We start from the raw sequence: 16,905 nt of genomic DNA on the forward strand, positions 1-16,905 counted from the left end.
ACATTTCCAACCGGATCAGGTTGCTCAGAGCCCCGGCCAACCTGGCCTTGAACGTTCCCAGGGATGGGGCCTCCACCACCTTTCTGGACAACCTGTTCCAGTGTTCTATAACTTGCATTGTAAAAAATTTTTTCCTAATTTCCAGTCTAAATCTAAATCTTTCATGCAACGGGGATGCTGTTAGGGTTTCCTTCCCTCTGCTCGGTGCTATTTTCACAAAACTGGTCAGGATTGTAATTGTTTGTAAGGCTTCTGTCCTCCAAAATGATGTCCTCCAACTAATTTCTGGTAAAACTTGGCTGGTATTTTTATTTATTTATTTATTTTTAATGCTGGCATACAAGGGAATACGCTGAAGCTTAACCTTGTTAACTGCTAATGTTTCCAGGAGGTGTGGTTTCTTTCTTGTAGGATGGCATCTGTCTTGGATATTTATGAGTGTTTGTATTTGTTCTTTCACCAAATATAAATTAGCTCAAGGGGGCAAAACAAATCACACCTCCTGACCCGGTTTCTGTCTCTGTAGCCAAGTCGCTGCTTCTCTTACCTGGATAAAACTCGCTCCGTGATGTCTCATTCCAGCTCAATGAATTGCTTTGGAGCACGGTCAATATTTGCGATTGCCGCACCGCGCTGCCTGTTCAGCGCTTTCCTTTTTCACGTGCCAGCCAGTAACTCCGTCCAGGTTTGCTCCGGTGATGCCGACAACGCAATTCCTACGGCTTAGTCGTTTGTCGAGCGCTTTCTCTCCAGGGTATTTCATTTTCGCTCGTTGTCAGCAGCTTTGTCTGAAGAAACTAAATCCTTCCTTCCGCCCCCCTTCTCCCCTCTCCTTCTGTTAAAGAATCCGGCTGCGCAGCCGTGCCAAAAATGGCTCTCGTAGAAAAACGGGCTGGAAGCCCAAATGTTGCCTGGTCGCTAACTTGGAGTAGCAAATCCAGAGCAATTGTTTTACGGGCTCAGCTCAGCCGTGGCTTCGGTTCACCTCCAAGGGCCAAGGCAAGTTCGTTGGTGCTTCATCTCAGGCGCTGAAGTTGCTCCCCAGCTCACTGTCCTGCCGCTTTTTGATGGAGGCAGCCAACGCAGATCCAACAAATTGTCCGGTGGAGCTTGCTCAAGGAGGCCGTTCTGTCGCCTTGCTTCCAGCTTGTTTAAGCAGGGATACTTGGGTGGAAATTAGCCCAAATTAACTAACTGCACGAATTTAAAGTTAATTACTTCAACTACACTGGCCTGTAGCATGGCCACTCTTATCCTGAATAAAAGCGGCCTTAATTTCTTTACTTCAAAGCCAAATTCAAAGCAGCCTGCTTCTAATTCTGGGTAAAAGTGTCCACACAGGGGTTTAATCCAGTTTACCTAGGCAAATCTCAATCAGATTAACTGCCTCCATCATCCGCGTGTCAACAAGTTTCCGCAAAGCAGGATATTCCAGGGAATATGGAAACTTGGTCGGTGAATCGGGGATCATCGTCGCGTGTACTTATGCGACGCTTGCGCCAAGGCGCGTTTCCCTGGTGCGTGACACGCTTGGTATCCGTGGCAGGAATTAAAGTAGTCTTCTTGGAGATGACCCCGTATCCCCTTAAGGCCTTGGAGAGACCCGCATCCACGCTGCGCCGGCCTGGTGTCTTGCGGGGGTGGATGAGCACCAATTTCCTTGTCTAGAAAAGCTGGGGAAGGGAAGGCAATAAAGCCAATTTGTGGAAGTGTAGGGAAAACGGAACGCTGCTAGTGTATTAGTGTCACTCGCGTATGAATAAGTCTCTGATAAATCCCCAGGTCGTCTTCTCCAGTCTAAAAATACTCTGCGAACTTGGCAGCGCGTCGCGGTTGTGATAATGGAAGCGCGGCGGCATGCGAATACCGTAGCTCCTGCCCTTTCCTCCTCGGGCTGGAACAGCTCGCAGTTGTCTTAGGAAAGACTAGAGGGCATTTATATTTTGAGATGTAAGAAAGTCAGGCCTGCTGAAAGGCCACAGCCTTGAAATTATCTCAATTTTGGTGGAACCAAGTGTGTTAAGGAAATGTCGTGTTTCTGGACCCGTGAGAGCGGTAGAATACAAAAGCAAAATAAGAATGGCACAAAATATAAAAACAAAAAGCTAATTTTGAACTGATTCTGGTAAATTTTTTTCTTTTTTAATCCCAAAGTCTGTGGAACTCCATGCTGGAAGTAATTGCGGAGCGAAAAGAGGCACTCTGCGTACGTTCAGATTTACAAATACGTGGTACGATAGTGTCTCAGCTGAGAGAGATCCCTGATATTGGTGCTGTGCCTTCACGCTGTGACAACTTTTGAAGAAATCGGACTATTTGATGGTTTTTGTACAGCTGCTGCCTGCATGAAGGTCAGGTCCAAGCTGGGTTTCTCTTTATGTTCTCATCCTTGAAAGGCCAGCAGAAAATGTCATTGAACCAGCAAGTCATCCGTAGCTTGGTCTGGTGGGTAGAGCAGAAGGACTTGGGAGTCTCCTGATGTTCTCAGTGGGTCCCTCAGCAGGGGGTTGGTGGTGGTTGGTGGCCCTGGGCCAAATGACTCTCGTTACAAGCTCGCCGAAGCTTTGGTGCTCCGTAATTTGACTTCTTGCCACTGGTTTTAGGCCATCCACGCGCGGCACGCGGGTGGTTTCCAGGCACCCACGGGGAGAGCGTTGCCTGGTCTGTTGGTTACGGTTCAGAGGAAACACTTGAAGGATCGTTTAAACGGAACGTGGTTTGTGTACACGGAGACAATTCTCGGCCGGCACGTGGAGCCGAACAGCAAACAGGCTCCGGCACGGCCGTGGCCATTACTGGGTTTCATTATCTCTGTCTCACGGTTGGCAAAACTGCGGTGCAAGCAGGTAAAGTGATGGGCTGAGGCAGTGCAGCAGCTGGTTTTAAATGGTTTGGGTTTGTTTGTTGTGGGGTTTTTTTTGCTATAAAACTTGTGTTTAGAGTGGAAAATTTGGCCGTTTTAGGGAAAGCTCTTCTGTCCCATCTCTCCGATTCCTTGCTTGCAGCTTTTGCTCTTCCCCTGTTCTCTAGGAAAAAATGAGGCCTTCATATTGATGATTTTTTACAGAAAAGCTTAAGCTGGGAGAAGTTCCACAGAATTGGAATGGAGAGAGAGAGAAAAAGAACCTCTTGAAACTGAATTGCTTTGACGTTGCTGTTCCTCAAGTGCTGATACAACTGTGGAGCAGCAAAGCCCGCGTTCAGCGTGCGTATCCCGGGAGCGTACAGAAGCCAACCTCCGAAACAGGAGAGGCTGGGCCTTGCAGCTCTCCTTCCTACTCTCCTGCCTGCTAAACCAAACAATTAGAGGCTCAGCTTCTCAAAATTGATCGGCTGCTTAATTATCTCTGCCTTGGTTCTTCGTGCCGCCTGAGCTCAGCCTACGTTCGGCCCCCTGACTCAGGCTTTGCTGAGGCTGGGGCCAGTTCTGGAGGGGTCTGTAGGTTTGACCCGTTTCGCATCGGCGTACGAGAATAAATCATGAGACTGGTTTGAAGCCAGGAATGTAAAATGAGTTGCTGGTGGCAGGGTATCCCTGGGGACACTGATGTCCTGGGTAGTAGCTGTGGCGTCCTGCTGTCGTGTCCAGCTTGCTACGGTCTGACCGTTCTGAAATGCCCAAGCCTTCACGCCAGGCTCTGGATTGGAGCGTATCAGCGATACGCCCGGAAAACCACATCATCTGTGGGGGGGAAAAAGAGAATATAATCCTAATTCCCTGTTTGCCTTCTTCCCCTTTGTGATGGAGGCTGTAAATGAGTCGTTGGCAGAGCCTCTCTCCCCGTGGCGGTGTTATGGGTAGATGCAAATCCACAAGGCTCCCTTCTAATTTGGCCAGTTCAGGTTTTAAGCTTCTCGCTGTCTGGTCCGGAACTCCGAACAGGCACGTCCGCTCCCTTCTCTCCCTTCCCACCGCTCCATTATTCATCCTCCAGGAGCCGAGATGAAAGGAAGCCGGAACAAGGACACGTAGGCTGCTGTGTTTGAGGGTGGGAGCAGAGCCACGCTCCGTGGAAAAATGCTCACGTGCCTGCAGAAGCAGAGGGCATCTATAATACAAACCCAGAAAAAAAAAAAGCGTATCGCATCGCGTTCGTTTGCTCAGCCTCTATTCAATTTTTTTTTTTCTTCTGCGATATCGTGCCCGTCCCTGTATGACTTATTCAAATCCCACTCTTGAGGTGATCGAGATCCCCCTCAAAGAAACAACCAGAGGAAGTCTGAGGAAAAATAAATGATGTTAATAAAGTAAACGACGCTTGGGAAAGGCATCCTCCAAAGCAAGGCCTGGGCTGCGTGCGTATTTCTGCTGGCTGCCTGCCCGTCTGCAAACCTGGCCCTGTCTGGCACTTATTTTATTTTTTTTAATTCTCATATTTGAATTTATCACTTGAAGTGCAGCAGGACGAGGTTCTCCTAGAATCTTACTATTGCCGAGATGGTCTGCTGTAGAGGATGAGCGTTGATTTGGAGGAGGGGAGATGGGTTTTTACTCGCGTGTCGACCGTGGGCTTGCTGGGTCACCTTTCTTATCGCACCTCATTCTTCGAATTGTGTTTGACACGCGCGGGTCAGGAGCGGTCTCTCCCTAGACGTATCCTGAGTAGATCTCACTGGGGTTTTCTGAGTGGTCTAGGAGCAGAGAGCAAATGGAGCTGCTGAGGTACGGAGCATAGATGTTGGGATGGCCCGGGCCACCCACGCTCCCTCTCTGGGAACCTGCCAGGTGACTTGTTCTCATTGAAGCTTTCCAGGTCTCCGGTCTTCAAACGTTCCTGCTGTTTGGATAATGCATAAAGCTCCAGCGCTCGCTAGAGTCAAATATTCTTCTCTAGCGTCTTAGGTCTTTTAAAAAATGGATAAGAATAAGTTTTTACTTGAAAACCTTCCCCTTGCCCTCTGTGCAACCTGTTTCTCCTTTCTAACCTGTCACGCTTCCTACGAGACCTTGCATCTCTCTAAACACACAACTGCCACAAGGGTTAACTGACCTTTTGCACGAGGATCAGGCTGCCCAGGTTGGGCAGGGCAACTGGAACAGGTTGCCCAGAGAGGCGGTGGGTGCCCCATCCCTGGAAACATTCCAGGCCAGGTTGGATGAGGCTCTGAGCAACCTGATCTGGTTGGAGATGTCCCTGCTCCTGGCAGGGGGGTTGGACTGGGTGGGCTTTGAAGGTCCCTTCCCACCCAAACCACTCTTATGGTTCTATGATCTCCTTTCCTGTTGCCTTTGATATTTAGAAGGGCAACTTTTCCTCGTCTGGACTCTCTACGGCCTCAACTAATAAATTTGGTTAAGCTGTAACGGGATGCTGTCCTCCTGGGGAGATTCTCCTTCCTCTTCCCTTTGTCTCCCGTTCATCACACCAGTGAGGTTTCCTCCATGATGTTGGGGAGGCGTTGGGTGGCACAACAGGGACCATGTTGGCTTTGTGTCCGCAGGCCGTAGTGGTGGCTCAAGAAGGTTTTCCCCTCCTCTATGAACATGGGAGGCCTCTCCCCTGCGCGCAGGCAGCGGCGGAGTGGAGGGGAACTGGGGTGAGGTGCTGCGTAAACACCTGAAATTCAACACCGGGGCGTTAGGTGGTAGAGCAGGAGTCTCTTGCGTGGTTCTGGTGCTTGATGGGCTTCTCGTGTCACAAGAACTCTCCTCCCTGTGTGGTCCTGTCGCCTCCTCGAACCGGGAGCGGTGTGGCTGGCAGAGGCCTGGTAACTGAGCACTTGCAGGGAGGGAAATCCGCAGCAAGAGACGTAAAGACGAGGCAGATCGGGTGCCAGCTCTGCAAAGAGCCTGGAGGAGGCCGGCGTTGGGCAGCGAGGTCGTCCCAGGGAGGTGATAAGGCAGATACGGTAAGAGAGCCTGGCTTGGCTGCCAGTTTGAACCGTGAAGTGGGGACACAACGTCTCAAGTGGAGGGTGTCTGTCTGGAGGCTGATGATTGACTTTGGCCCGCTGAGGCCAGGAGGGATCGGGGGCTCTGAACTCAAGGATCAAGACGCCCATGAGGGAGGTGAGGCAACAGCTTGAGCTGTTGAGATCCAGTGGCCAGGAGATGTTGGGCAGCGGGCATCTTTGTCTCGTTGACGTGCCAAAGGCGTGGATCTGCAGAGGGAAAAGCCCTCGGCTTTGGCTGAAAGGCAAAAAGATAAACTGTGGCCGGGTGGGAAGGTGGGGCTGGCTCACGGCAGGGAAAGCGGAATTGTTTGGGCTGGTTGTGAAGCTCCAAGGGCCAAAGCGATCGCTTGGAAGAGGAGCTGTGTGGAGGGCTGAGGAGCCTTGTTTTAAATCATAGAATGGTAGAATCATAGAATGGTTTGGGTTGGAAGGGACCATCAAAGCCCACCCAGCCCAACCCCCCTGCCGGGAGCAGGGACATCTCCAACCGGATCAGGTTGCTCAGAGCCTCAGCCAACCTGGCCTTGAACGTTTCCAGGGATGGGGCATCCACCACCTCTCTGGGCAACCTGGGACAGTGCTCCACCACCCTCAGGGTAAAAACTTCTCCTAATATCCAATCTAAATCTACCTCCCTCTATTTTGAAACCATCACCCCTCGTCCTGTCACACCAGGCCCTGCTGAAGAGTCTCTCCCCACCTTTCCTGCAGCCCCCTTGAGGCACTGGGAGGCCGCTCTCAGGTCTCCCCGGAGCCTCCTCTTCACGGTACCCTACGGTGCCGACCGTGCCCCCGAACTGACCTGAGGACTTTCTCCCACGGCATGTGTGCACCTAGCTGACAGGCCAAAAAAAAAGAGAAATGTTCAGGAAAGAGGAGTGCTAATTAATCTTAGCAGGGCATTAATTTTTTTTTTTTTTTAAATGAAAAAAAAAAAAAATCCACCCTTAGAAACCTGCAGAGAAGCTACCAGAATGGCACATAAGCCTTTAAAAGGGGCTGAAGAGCTGCGTTTCGGAGGAGAATGTGGTCGAACAGCGCTACCTCGTGGAAGCACTTCAGGAAAAAATCAGTTTTAAAGCCTAGGGTTTTCCCAGTCCTTAGACTTTAAATCAATCCTTCTCCCTCCTCCCCTCCCCGGAGCTCTGTGTGTAAATCTCAGCCAGGAGGATGAGGCTGGCAGAGGACATTTTGGGTGGCTTTTAAATTTATTTTTAATTTTTTCCTTTTTTTTCCCCTTGAGATGTGCTCTGGCTTTTTAATTTATTTTTAATTTAATTTTTTTTTTTTTTTTCCCCTTGAGATGTGCTCTGGGCTTTCCTCACGCGCAGCCCCGACTCCTCTTTCGGTACGCGGTAAGGCGACGGCCCTTGTCGGCTGGGGCCAAACCAAGCGGGGAGGCGGCGCGTCGCTTTTTGGGGACGCTCCGTGAGAAAGCGGGTTTGGATTTCTGCTACCCGCTTCCCCACCAAACCCGAGCCTTGTCTCGCCTTACGCACCCGAGAAGACGTAGAAAACAGACAATTATCCTGTGGACAATTAACAAACCTGCTGAGCCGCCGCGAACGCTTCAGCTCGGATGTGAATTTGTCTCCTGGACTTCAGAAGAGTTGGGATTTTTGTTTATTTTCCGTATTTCGTGTTCCGTACGTCTGCGTTTCGGTTGCGTCCTAGCTTTGGCCTCGAGGACGACCTTCGGTGTTCGATGCCCGCCGCTGCGGTGGGAGAGGCGTTGCGTGCGCTGGAGCGTAGGGCGGCGTTTGACAGTTCCGTTCACAAATGGAAAACAATTCCATCCGTGGTGGGAACGGCAGGAATTCCTGCTGCCGGGAAGGGACAGGGAAAGGGGTGGGGGGCTCAGCTGGTGGGACCCTTCCTACGAGGACAGCCGTTGGGCTGAATGTGTTGAAAAGACTGCTGGGAGTCCTTTCAAGGTTAAAAAACGTAAGAAATTAGCTTTCTTTAATCACCTTTCTGCTATTAATTAACTATGACCGAGATGGCGGTGTTGCTGGAACCCCTCCCGGCCCACCCCGAGGGCCGAGCCGGCCCGCGCCATCTGTTTCTCCGAACTGCGTCGGCCCCGTGCCGTCCGTGCCAGCGCCACGCCGCTTCTCCCCGCGCCGTCGCCCTGGGTGAGGAGGAAGGGAGGCTAAAAAAAGGGCCAGGCTGGTTTATTTGTCGTCACAAAGCCGTCGTGAGGCTGAGAGGGGCCTAAGGTGAGCGCTTTTTCAACAGCATGACCCCCAAGTCCCTTCCTCCTTTGTCTTCAAAGCCTCTCTCCAAAGCAGGGCTCTAAACGGGCTTCCCCCCTCCCTTTTTAATATTAATTAACGAGGCAGAGGCAAAAAAAAAAAAATAGACAGAACCAGAAGGAAGTAGTTTTTAACCTGGCTTGATTAACGCTGTCGGGTTGTACATCCGAGCGCGAGCGCAGCAGGACCGCTGCTTTTTGTTTAACGCCGCGAGACGCCTCAGTCCCGATTGTTGCGTTACAGCACAAATTAAAAACAAAAAAAAACAAAAAAAAACCAAACCAAATGAGAGCACAGCTGCATCGTACAAGGTGAGAAGGAGATGAGAAATCAAAGTATTTACAGAGAAGGGGGAAAAACCACAAAAAATATTTACATAAAAATACACGGCCTCGTCGGCCTAGACATTTTTCAGCAGTTCACAAAAAAAAGACGCTCGATAAATTAAAGTGAAGGGAGCTCTGGGTCGTTTCTCTCAGGGAAAAGAAGAAAAGAAAAATAAAAATCAAGTTTTCTACAGCAGGAAAATGAACCGCGAAACAACCCTTTCCCCCTCCTCCCTCCCCCCAGCTCTGCGCACCGAGGTTTGACGCCGCCGGTTCGGTTAAACCCGAACAACACCGCGTATCCGGCGCGCGCACGGCGCTGGGGAAAAACGAGCTGCGTTGCCTCAGCCGCCTCCGACAAAATACGTGTGATAATTTCTCATCCCCGTTTCCTCACGCGAGACGCGTCGCTTCACGCGGGCGGCGGAGCGCGCGGGAGGGCCTGTCCCGTTCTGGGGTGAAGGGGGAACAGGACCTTCTCAAGTTGGTTTTGGGTTTTGTGTCGCAACTCCCTACCCCTTACTGACCAACGCCCTTCAAAGGATGAGCATAAAACGAGGAGCTCTGGGAAGACGTAGGCACGAAGTTGTGGGGGTGGTGTCATCTACAGACTTCACAGGGTAAGACTCTTAAAAAATGAGAAATTAATTCTTCACCTAAGGCTTCACAGGGGCGAGGTCCTGGTGAGCCACCTAACATCTCCCCCTTCGCCAAGGGAGGTGGCCCATCCCACCCCGAAGCGCAGGCGGGAACGCAGAGGCGGAGCGCGCGCCGCGGGACCCCAACTCCCGCGCGCAGCGGGGAGAAAACTTCGGCAGCAGGAATTGAAGGCACGGACGGCTTGTGGCAAGGCTGAGGGGATTATCGAAGCTCGCGGCCGCTCGTCACCTCGCTGGAGGTTCAAGAGTCATCTGCGTTGCTGTCTCCGTGCTCCTCTCTCCCATTTCTCCGCCGGGACGAGAACTGAACTGCCCACCTACCTCCAGCTCATCCTGCCTGGACATCTGGGGTCACCTCCCCTCCTCGTTAACCTCAGCTATGACTTCTGGTTTGACTTTAATTACTCAGCAGCCATCTAGGTGGACGGGTGCGGGTGCTTCTAGAAGCAATTTTTGGAAAGGTGCTGAAAGCTTTTTGCTTCCCGTGGGATGACGGGGGGTGCTTGGCACCCAGCACTTCGGAGGACGCAGCTGAAGAGCCCGGGCTCCGGCAGCGGGAGCACGAGACGGTGAGGAAGAGAAGTTCTGGGATCTCCAGAGGGAGAGAGCGGCTTCGAGCAGGAAAATCCCGAGGGGCCGGGGCCGGGATGATCCTGGTGAGGCCCAAGGGAGGGCGGGAGAGGTGCTGCGGGGAGTGGAGAGCGAGGTTTGCCCCGAATCCCACCCAGCCTGACCCAAACGCGTCGTCCCCGCCGGAGCCCTCAGCAGGGAGACCGTGCCGCCAGGGCTGAGGACTGGTACCAGTCCCCTACTGGGAAAGGACGTGCTTAAACTGGGTGAGCGCGCAGGGCAGGAACTGGGACGGGTCAGCCTTTCCCAGGGTGTCAGCTGGCAACGCAGGGCTCACCTTTCTGAATATAAACACGACAAAAAGCTTTCCCTCGCCCAAAAAAACCCCAAAACCCCCCACTCACCACCCCCTCTACCTGGCGACGACTCCTGCATCACAGCACTGCTTCGCTTTTTTTTTTTTTTAATTTTTTAATTTTTTTTTAATTTTTTTTTTTCTAACTGTCAAACTTTTTTTTTTTTTTTTTTTTTTTTCTGTAACATGTAAGAACAACTCTTCTGAACAAAACGCTTGAAACGAGAACATTGCACAATAAAATAGAAGGGTAAGGAAGGTAGTGTCGTTAAACGGCCCCAGACGAAGCTACGGAATTAGAAGCAAACGGGGAAAGACTAATTAGCTACTAGAAGCAGGGTTTCCTTACGAATTAAAAGCCCCAAAACAGCCATGAAACTTCAGAACGAAACAGCTAAATTCCCTTAAACTTCCACCTGTGTCCAGGTTTTCAATAAAACACTAGAGAAGAACTTTGAAAAAGGGGCGAGAAGTTTTCCAACCAGAAGGAACAGGAATTCCCTGGAATTCATCGGTGACAAAATTCCTAAATCTCAGGTGTCGCTTGCGAGCCGTTGGCTGGGGTTGTGGTGAGGCCTGGGAAGGGCGAGAGGCTGCCCCCGCGCGCGCGACGCCGCCCGGCTGCTCCGACGCCGCGGAAAACGTTTCGGCGCCTCGGACGCCGATGTTACTGGTGCGTACTGGCCGCCCCCCCCAGTCTCGACCGCCGAGCGCTGGTAGGAGCTACGCTTGCCGGTCCCAACTGTGGGTGTGGTTTGGGGTATTTTGGTGGGTTTTTGGTTTTTTTTTTTTTGGGGGGATGAGAAACGCAAATCTGCCCTGCTAGGCTTCTACAGCCGGCCTCTGCTTACCGACAGAGAGGTGTAATTTGATTTCTCGGAGTCGGAGGCAGCTCGTTAAGCAGGCAATTAAAAAAAGCGCGTTGTGTTTTCAGCTTGCCTCAGAGCTCCTTTCGCAGGCTTGAGGTCAAAACGCTTCAAAGGATCCGAAGCGGATCCGCTAAACCTAAGGAATAATTCTAAAGGGAGAGAGAGGCAGGACCTCGGCATTTGTCCAGAAGAAAATATTTGGGGATTAAAAATCCGTAACCTCGCAGGGGCAGAAGAGTGGTTTGTTTTTCCAAGGCGAGCCGTTCTTGGAAGCTAGCGGTGGGATGGGCGACGCTACGCGGGGAGAGGAGCTGCATGCACGGGCCGTCATGCGAGGAAGCGGCGGTTAACGGCCAACGTCAAATCTGAGGGAGGAAAAAAAAAAAAATCACCTTTTTTCCTTCCCTCCCTGCCTCTGTCAGCTCTGCCCGGCCTCTCTCTGGCAAGGTCTGCGTGCCAAAGCCTGTCCTGGCGTTCCAGTTGCCTCAAAACGGGGTGAAAAAGCGCTAACTCTGCTACCTAAACCAGGGAGGGGTGGGGTGGGGCCGAGGGTGGCTTTGCTTCGCTCATCGGGGCGGGGTCAAGGTTGGGTTTTTTTTGTTTTGGTTTGGTGTTTTTTTTTTGTTGTTTTTATGTTTTGTTGGGGTTTGGTTTTTTTTTTTTGTTGTTGGTTTTTTTTTCTTTTTTTCTATCACTGAAAAAATAAAACAGTCCGCTGTCCAGCAGAGGCTGCTTAGACTCTATCCCTGCTTCCCCCCGCTCACTCCGCGTGGACCTCTGCCTCGGGCCTCTGCAAGCACAGCTCCGCGGGGAGGAAGGCTCCCTGGCCCAGGGCCGTGGCGTAAGTTCTGCTGTGCACCTGGGTAAAAGCGGAGGGCCTGAAGCCCCCTCCTCCAACGCAGCCCCCCCGTTGGTGCTGCGGCATGGTGTGGTAATCCCCCACGTTATCGTACTGGGACGCCACAGTCACGGCGCTTTGGCGTTTCCCCAGGGTCTGGTAGGGGTGGGGGAGCGCGGAGTCCCTCTCGGTGATTTCGGGGTGCTGCATCCGGAGGCTGTGGCTGCGTTCGGGCTTGGGCGGCGGCGTCACGGGGGGGGCGGCGTGCTCCTCTTCTTGGTAGCAGTCTCTGGGGTGTTTCTCCGCGGCGGGCTTGGCTCGAGAGCGCTCCAGCTCCAGCCCGTCCTCTGCCAACCTCACCTCCTTGGGGTGCAGTCTCAGGGCGTCCTGGCTCGCCGGGACGTACTTCCCGCCCGAGTGCTGGTACCCGAGGGGCTCGGAGGGCTCCGGGCCGCCTTTGGAGCGGTACTCGGGGTAGGGGGGCCCGTTTTTGGGCTCGGCAGGCTGCCTATGGCTCGCTTCCTGCTGCGAGTGGGTCCTGTGTTCGTTGGCGGTGCCGCACGGCGGCTTGTGGAGCTTCTTGTTCCGCATGCTGCTCTGCTTCTGCGGGAGGGACGGCTTCTCCGCCTGCCCGTTCCCGAAGGCTCCGTGGTAGTGGGCTCTCTCCAGCTCCGGCTCGGGGTGCTGCATGTAGTAACGCTCGTCCCCCTCGAGCGAGGCCACTTTGGCCGGGTACCTCCCCTCCTTCCCCTCTGCCACGACGAGGGGGCCAGTTTTCCCAGGATCCGATCTGCTGCGTAAGTGACTCTCATCCAGTCCTCCCAGTTCCTCCTGCGGCAGCGGGGCCACGTTATCGTACTGGGACATCACCGGCGATTTCACTTTCTGGCGCGTGCGGCTCTCCCGGCGAATGGACTGCATGCGGTACTTCTCCATGTCCTCCAGGTCCCACGGCGCGTACGCGTGCTTGGTGTCCGGGGCAGGAGGCACGTCTCTGCTGACGAAGCTGTGCTCTTTGCCCGCCAGGCCGCCCCGAGGGTAAGCGGACCAACTGGGATAGTGGTAAAGACCTTTGCTTTGCAGCCGGGAAGCGTACGGCGCGAAGTCGCGGCCGGACGGCGGGTGGAAAGGCCGGACCCGCATGGTGCCGTAGGGGTCCAGGTCGTAAAAACTCCCGTCAGCGGTGCTGTAAGAAGAGGGGCCGCAGTACGGGCTGTAGCGGTAATGCACCCGCCCGTTCTCAAAGTAAGGCTGCAGCTGAGTGACGTGGTAGTCGTAGTGGGACGAGTATGGCTTGTACGGGTAGAGGGGCCGCGGGCAGTACAGCGGCTTGTCGTCCGGAAGCACCTCGGTCCGCGAAATGGGAAGGAAGCGGACAGCCGAGGCAGCGGGCGGGGTGACGTGCAGCGACTGAACCCTTCGGATAGTGGGGTAGGGCGGAGCGTCCTCGGCGTTACGCGGGCCGGAGGAGGGAAACTCCGTGCGGCTGCGAGGCTTGGAGTGGAAGGCTGAGGAGCTCTTCCCTTGGGTGGCGTGGGTGCTGTGGCGAGCGCCCGCGGGAGCGGGCGGCTCGCAGCGAGGAGGGTAGGCTTGGTGCTGGTCAGGCTTGCTGTGGTGGGAGAGGTGAGGAGGAAGGCTCTCCAGCCTGTGCTGATGGATGGAAGCCGGCTTGTGGTGCAGGTGGTCTGGCCCGGAGGGCTCGGGGACGCTCTCCGGCTTGGGGTGCGGCACGTAGACGGGCGGCAGGGAAGGGTGCTTGGGCGGGGGAGGCGGCGGCGGCAGCAGGGCTTCCTCCACAGAGGAGGCCAGCATGGAGGAAGAGAGGAAGGTGTGATAATTGGAGTTGTTGATGGCATCCGCGTTGCCGGAGTGCATGGCAGCAGCGATTTTGCTCTCCAGCGTCCTCACAGGCGGGACGGGGGGTACGAAGCTGTAGGAGGAGTGAGCGGGGACGGGCTCGGGCCGCAGGTGCGGCAGGGGAGCGCACGTCGCCTCCCGAGGCTTTTCCAAAAGGCTCTGGTGGCCCGTGGGCACAGAAGGGCAGAGAGCGGCGGAATTGTTTTCCGGGACAAAACCAGGAACAGGCTCAGGAGGCTTTTCAGGTGCGGCTGCACCCCACACCTACAGGAAAGAAACCAGCAGAAGTGAGAGTCGAGCATCTTTTTTTTTTTCTCCCTCCTGTTCTGTAGTTAAAATATCGCAGCTGCTCGTAGGGATTAGCTCAATTTAAGGTGTTTGGGTTTTTTTTTTTTGTGGCAGGGTTTCTAGTGCTTCAGAGAGATGCGCAGGCTCCCTGCGGCAGCAAGGGCAGCGCGGGGCCTCTGGGAGACCTCAGGAGCCGCCCCAAACGGGAGCTGAGGGGTGTGTGAGGGCTCTCTGCAGAGGACAAACTGCAGAACGGGGAGGTCTCCTTACAGTGACAGGTTAAACTTTCACACGGCTGCCACAGTGGATTTTTTTTTTTTTTTTTAGGTGGTCTGCTTATAAATTCCACGCCAGGAATCCGTCCTGCTTTACTAAACCGCGCACGGACGCTGCGCGTGCAAACAGACGCGAGACTGGGGCAGGGCATCCACGTACCTGACTGGAATTACTGGGCGCTTTCGCGGAGATCGCCGGCGCTTGTCCCACGGCCGACTGGTGGTCCTGCCTCTGCGGCGGGGCGGGCTGGGCGGCCGCCAGCGTGCGCTGGGCGGCGGTAACGGCCACGTCTGCCTGAGCGGTGGCTGGCCCCGCCGGCCCGCGGTTGGGCTCGGGCGCCGTTGTCGGGATGGCCGTTAAATAGGGGATCGGAGCCGGGGCGCTCTTCTCCCCGGCCGTTACGACGAAGGGAGGCTGAGGTTTGTCATCCGCCATGCAGATCAGGAGGTGGTGCTTGTCCCCGCACGCGCGGAGCTGGGCTTTATCTACAAAGTCCGGTGCGGGTGGCTCCCAGTCAAGCGGCGCACCCCCAAAGGGATCTCTGTCCCCCAGTTTAGCAGGATGGAAGCTGGACTGGTCCTGCTCTGCGTTCCTGCTACCAGGCGCGTCCCCAGGCAGGCCGGGGTAGAGGGGCGGGGGGTCCCAGTTCCCCGGTGCGCCCGGATGGTGGTTCTGCTCGCCGGGCGTGCCGCCGCCTTGGAAATTCTGCTCCGCTGGCGCACAGGGCTGGAAGTGGAGGCGGTTGTCGGGCGGAGCGGTGTACGGGTGGAGCTTGTCGGCAGCACCGGCGGAGAGATGGAGCTTTTCTAGAGCCTGGCCGTAATTTGTGCTTTCGGCATGAGCGTCTCCTGGCCTTTTCTGAGACTGAGCGGACGCTTGCTGCGCGGACTCGGCTAACGCTAGGGCTAGCATGCGTGCTGCGTTTTTCGGAGGAGGAGGAGGGATAAGAGACACAGAACTGACGGGAACAGGATCCTGGGGGGAGTCGAGGGCAACTGCTCCTAATGGGGGGAAAATTGAGAGAGAGAGTGATTGTATGTTAGCCGGTAAGGAGAGTGAGCTAACCTTAACCACTACGGTAAAAAAATAGATGCTTTCCACCCTTTCACAGTGGCAATTCCGTCTGTCTCACATGTAAACGCTGCTCAACAGCACAGCAGTTCATCGCAGAAAAGGGGGGGGCAAAAAAAAAAACAAAACAAAAACAAAAACCACAAGAGATTGTCTAAAGGCTCCTCTTGCGTTTCTAGAGAGGTAGGTAGGACGTAGGGAGCGGAGAATGAGATACCCTTACACAATTTTGGTCATGAGGTTTTAGGTGAAAAGGTCCCTTCTTCAAGGGTTGGCAGGTTTTTGATTTCAAAAAGAAAAGGGTGGGTTTGATTTCAAAAAGAAAAGGGTGGGTTTGATTTCAAAAAGAAAAGGGTGGGTTTGATTTAAAAAAGAAAAGGGCGGGTTTGATTTAAAAAAGAAAAGTCTTACTGGCTGCGATGATTCAGAAGGACATGCTATAGATTTTCACATATGCTGGGGGGTGGGGGCAAAAAAAAAAAAGTGGTATTATGGAAAATTATCTGAGGTTTGTGTGATGTAGGGAGAAGGCAGAGGCTAAGACCTTACTGATCTGCAGCGCCCTGCAGCCACCTGTGACGAGAGGGGGCGGGCAATCCCCTCTCCTAAAGGCACGCCGAGGAGGACGCTTGTGAGAGCGGGTCCCCTCGGGAACTTAAAGAAAGAACGGAGGAAAACGCACTGTACCTGGCTGTGTGTGTCCAGAGGGTACAGTCCTATTCTGACTGCTCAGCACTGGCCTCTCTCCTTCTTCTGGCAACCCTGGCTTGCCAGCAGCCACTAGCTGGGCATGCTGTAGCTCTTGGTGGGCTCCTTCCCCTCCTCCTGCTTCACTGCTTTTCAGGGGTAAGGACATCTGGGTTGGGGCCCAGTTTGTCATTTCAGTGCCGCCGACTCCTTTGCTCCAGCCGGAAGCACAGGAATTTCTGGATGGGATGGGCACTCCTCCCATCGCTTCCGACGCGTGGCTGGGCGGCGCGAAGGAGACGGGTTCGTATGTAGTCGGCGGCGCGGAGTTGATGGGCTTTCGCCCCATCTTGGGTGAGAAGGCGTGGGGTTTGCAGGCCTGCTCTTCAGTTGGGGCCGGGTCCAGAGTGAAGAAGGGATATATCGTCTCGTGGACGGGGGAGAACGGCTCGGAGCTCATGGCACTGCCTGGTTTCTGGGACTGGCTGCCTGATTCCAAATTCTTCTTTGGTGGGCTCGGCTCCGCCTTATGAATGACGATTGACTCCAGCACGAACATACTGGTATCCAGGCACTTGGACTCCGCTTTAGGCGGGCTGCACTGGAAAGACATGGGGTCAAAATCCAGGCTGGCGACTCCAATATCCGGTGGGCTCAGGTCAACGTCTTCAGTGGATCGAGGAGAAATGAGGGCAGGGACGTGGATGAGCCCCTCGTCCCCATCGCTGTCCTTGCTGCGGGGAAGGTTGTCGTAAGAGTTGCAGCGATTCATGTTTCCCAAGAGCCCTCCGTTGAAGGAAGCAGCCAACGCGTCGCTGCTGGACCTAGGTCTCCTGGGTCGAAACAGCTTAGACCCACCTAGGAACAAGTAGATGGATACGGGTTAGTGTCAAAATCTTCCTGTCCGCAAGGCGATGGTTGGGTGGTGTTTTTAGCCTTAAGGCAGCGTGCAAGATGCT

General features: G+C 54.2%; 1 protein-coding gene across 6 annotated transcripts in view; it reads right to left on the bottom strand.

Annotated features, from left to right (window-relative positions):
* Positions 1–11,575: 11,575 nt before the first annotated feature.
* Positions 11,576–16,905, bottom strand: part of ARHGAP32 (Rho GTPase activating protein 32) — a 129,491-nt gene continuing 124,161 nt past the window's right edge. For all 6 annotated transcript variants that reach the window (XM_086766232.1, XM_086766231.1, XM_086766229.1 and 3 more), the window contains 3 exons: positions 15,947–16,804; positions 14,348–15,189; positions 11,576–13,888 (listed from right to left, as the gene is read on the bottom strand). In XM_086766232.1, the coding sequence (XP_086622358.1) occupies positions 11,690–13,888; positions 14,348–15,189; positions 15,947–16,804 (3,899 nt within the window). In that variant the 3' untranslated portion in view covers positions 11,576–11,689. The remainder of the gene's footprint in view (positions 13,889–14,347; positions 15,190–15,946; positions 16,805–16,905) is intronic.

This window comes from Chlamydotis macqueenii, chromosome 24, assembly GCF_036417535.1.
Source record: "Chlamydotis macqueenii isolate bChlMac1 chromosome 24, bChlMac1.mat, whole genome shotgun sequence".
Lineage (NCBI taxonomy): Eukaryota > Metazoa > Chordata > Aves > Otidiformes > Otididae > Chlamydotis > Chlamydotis macqueenii.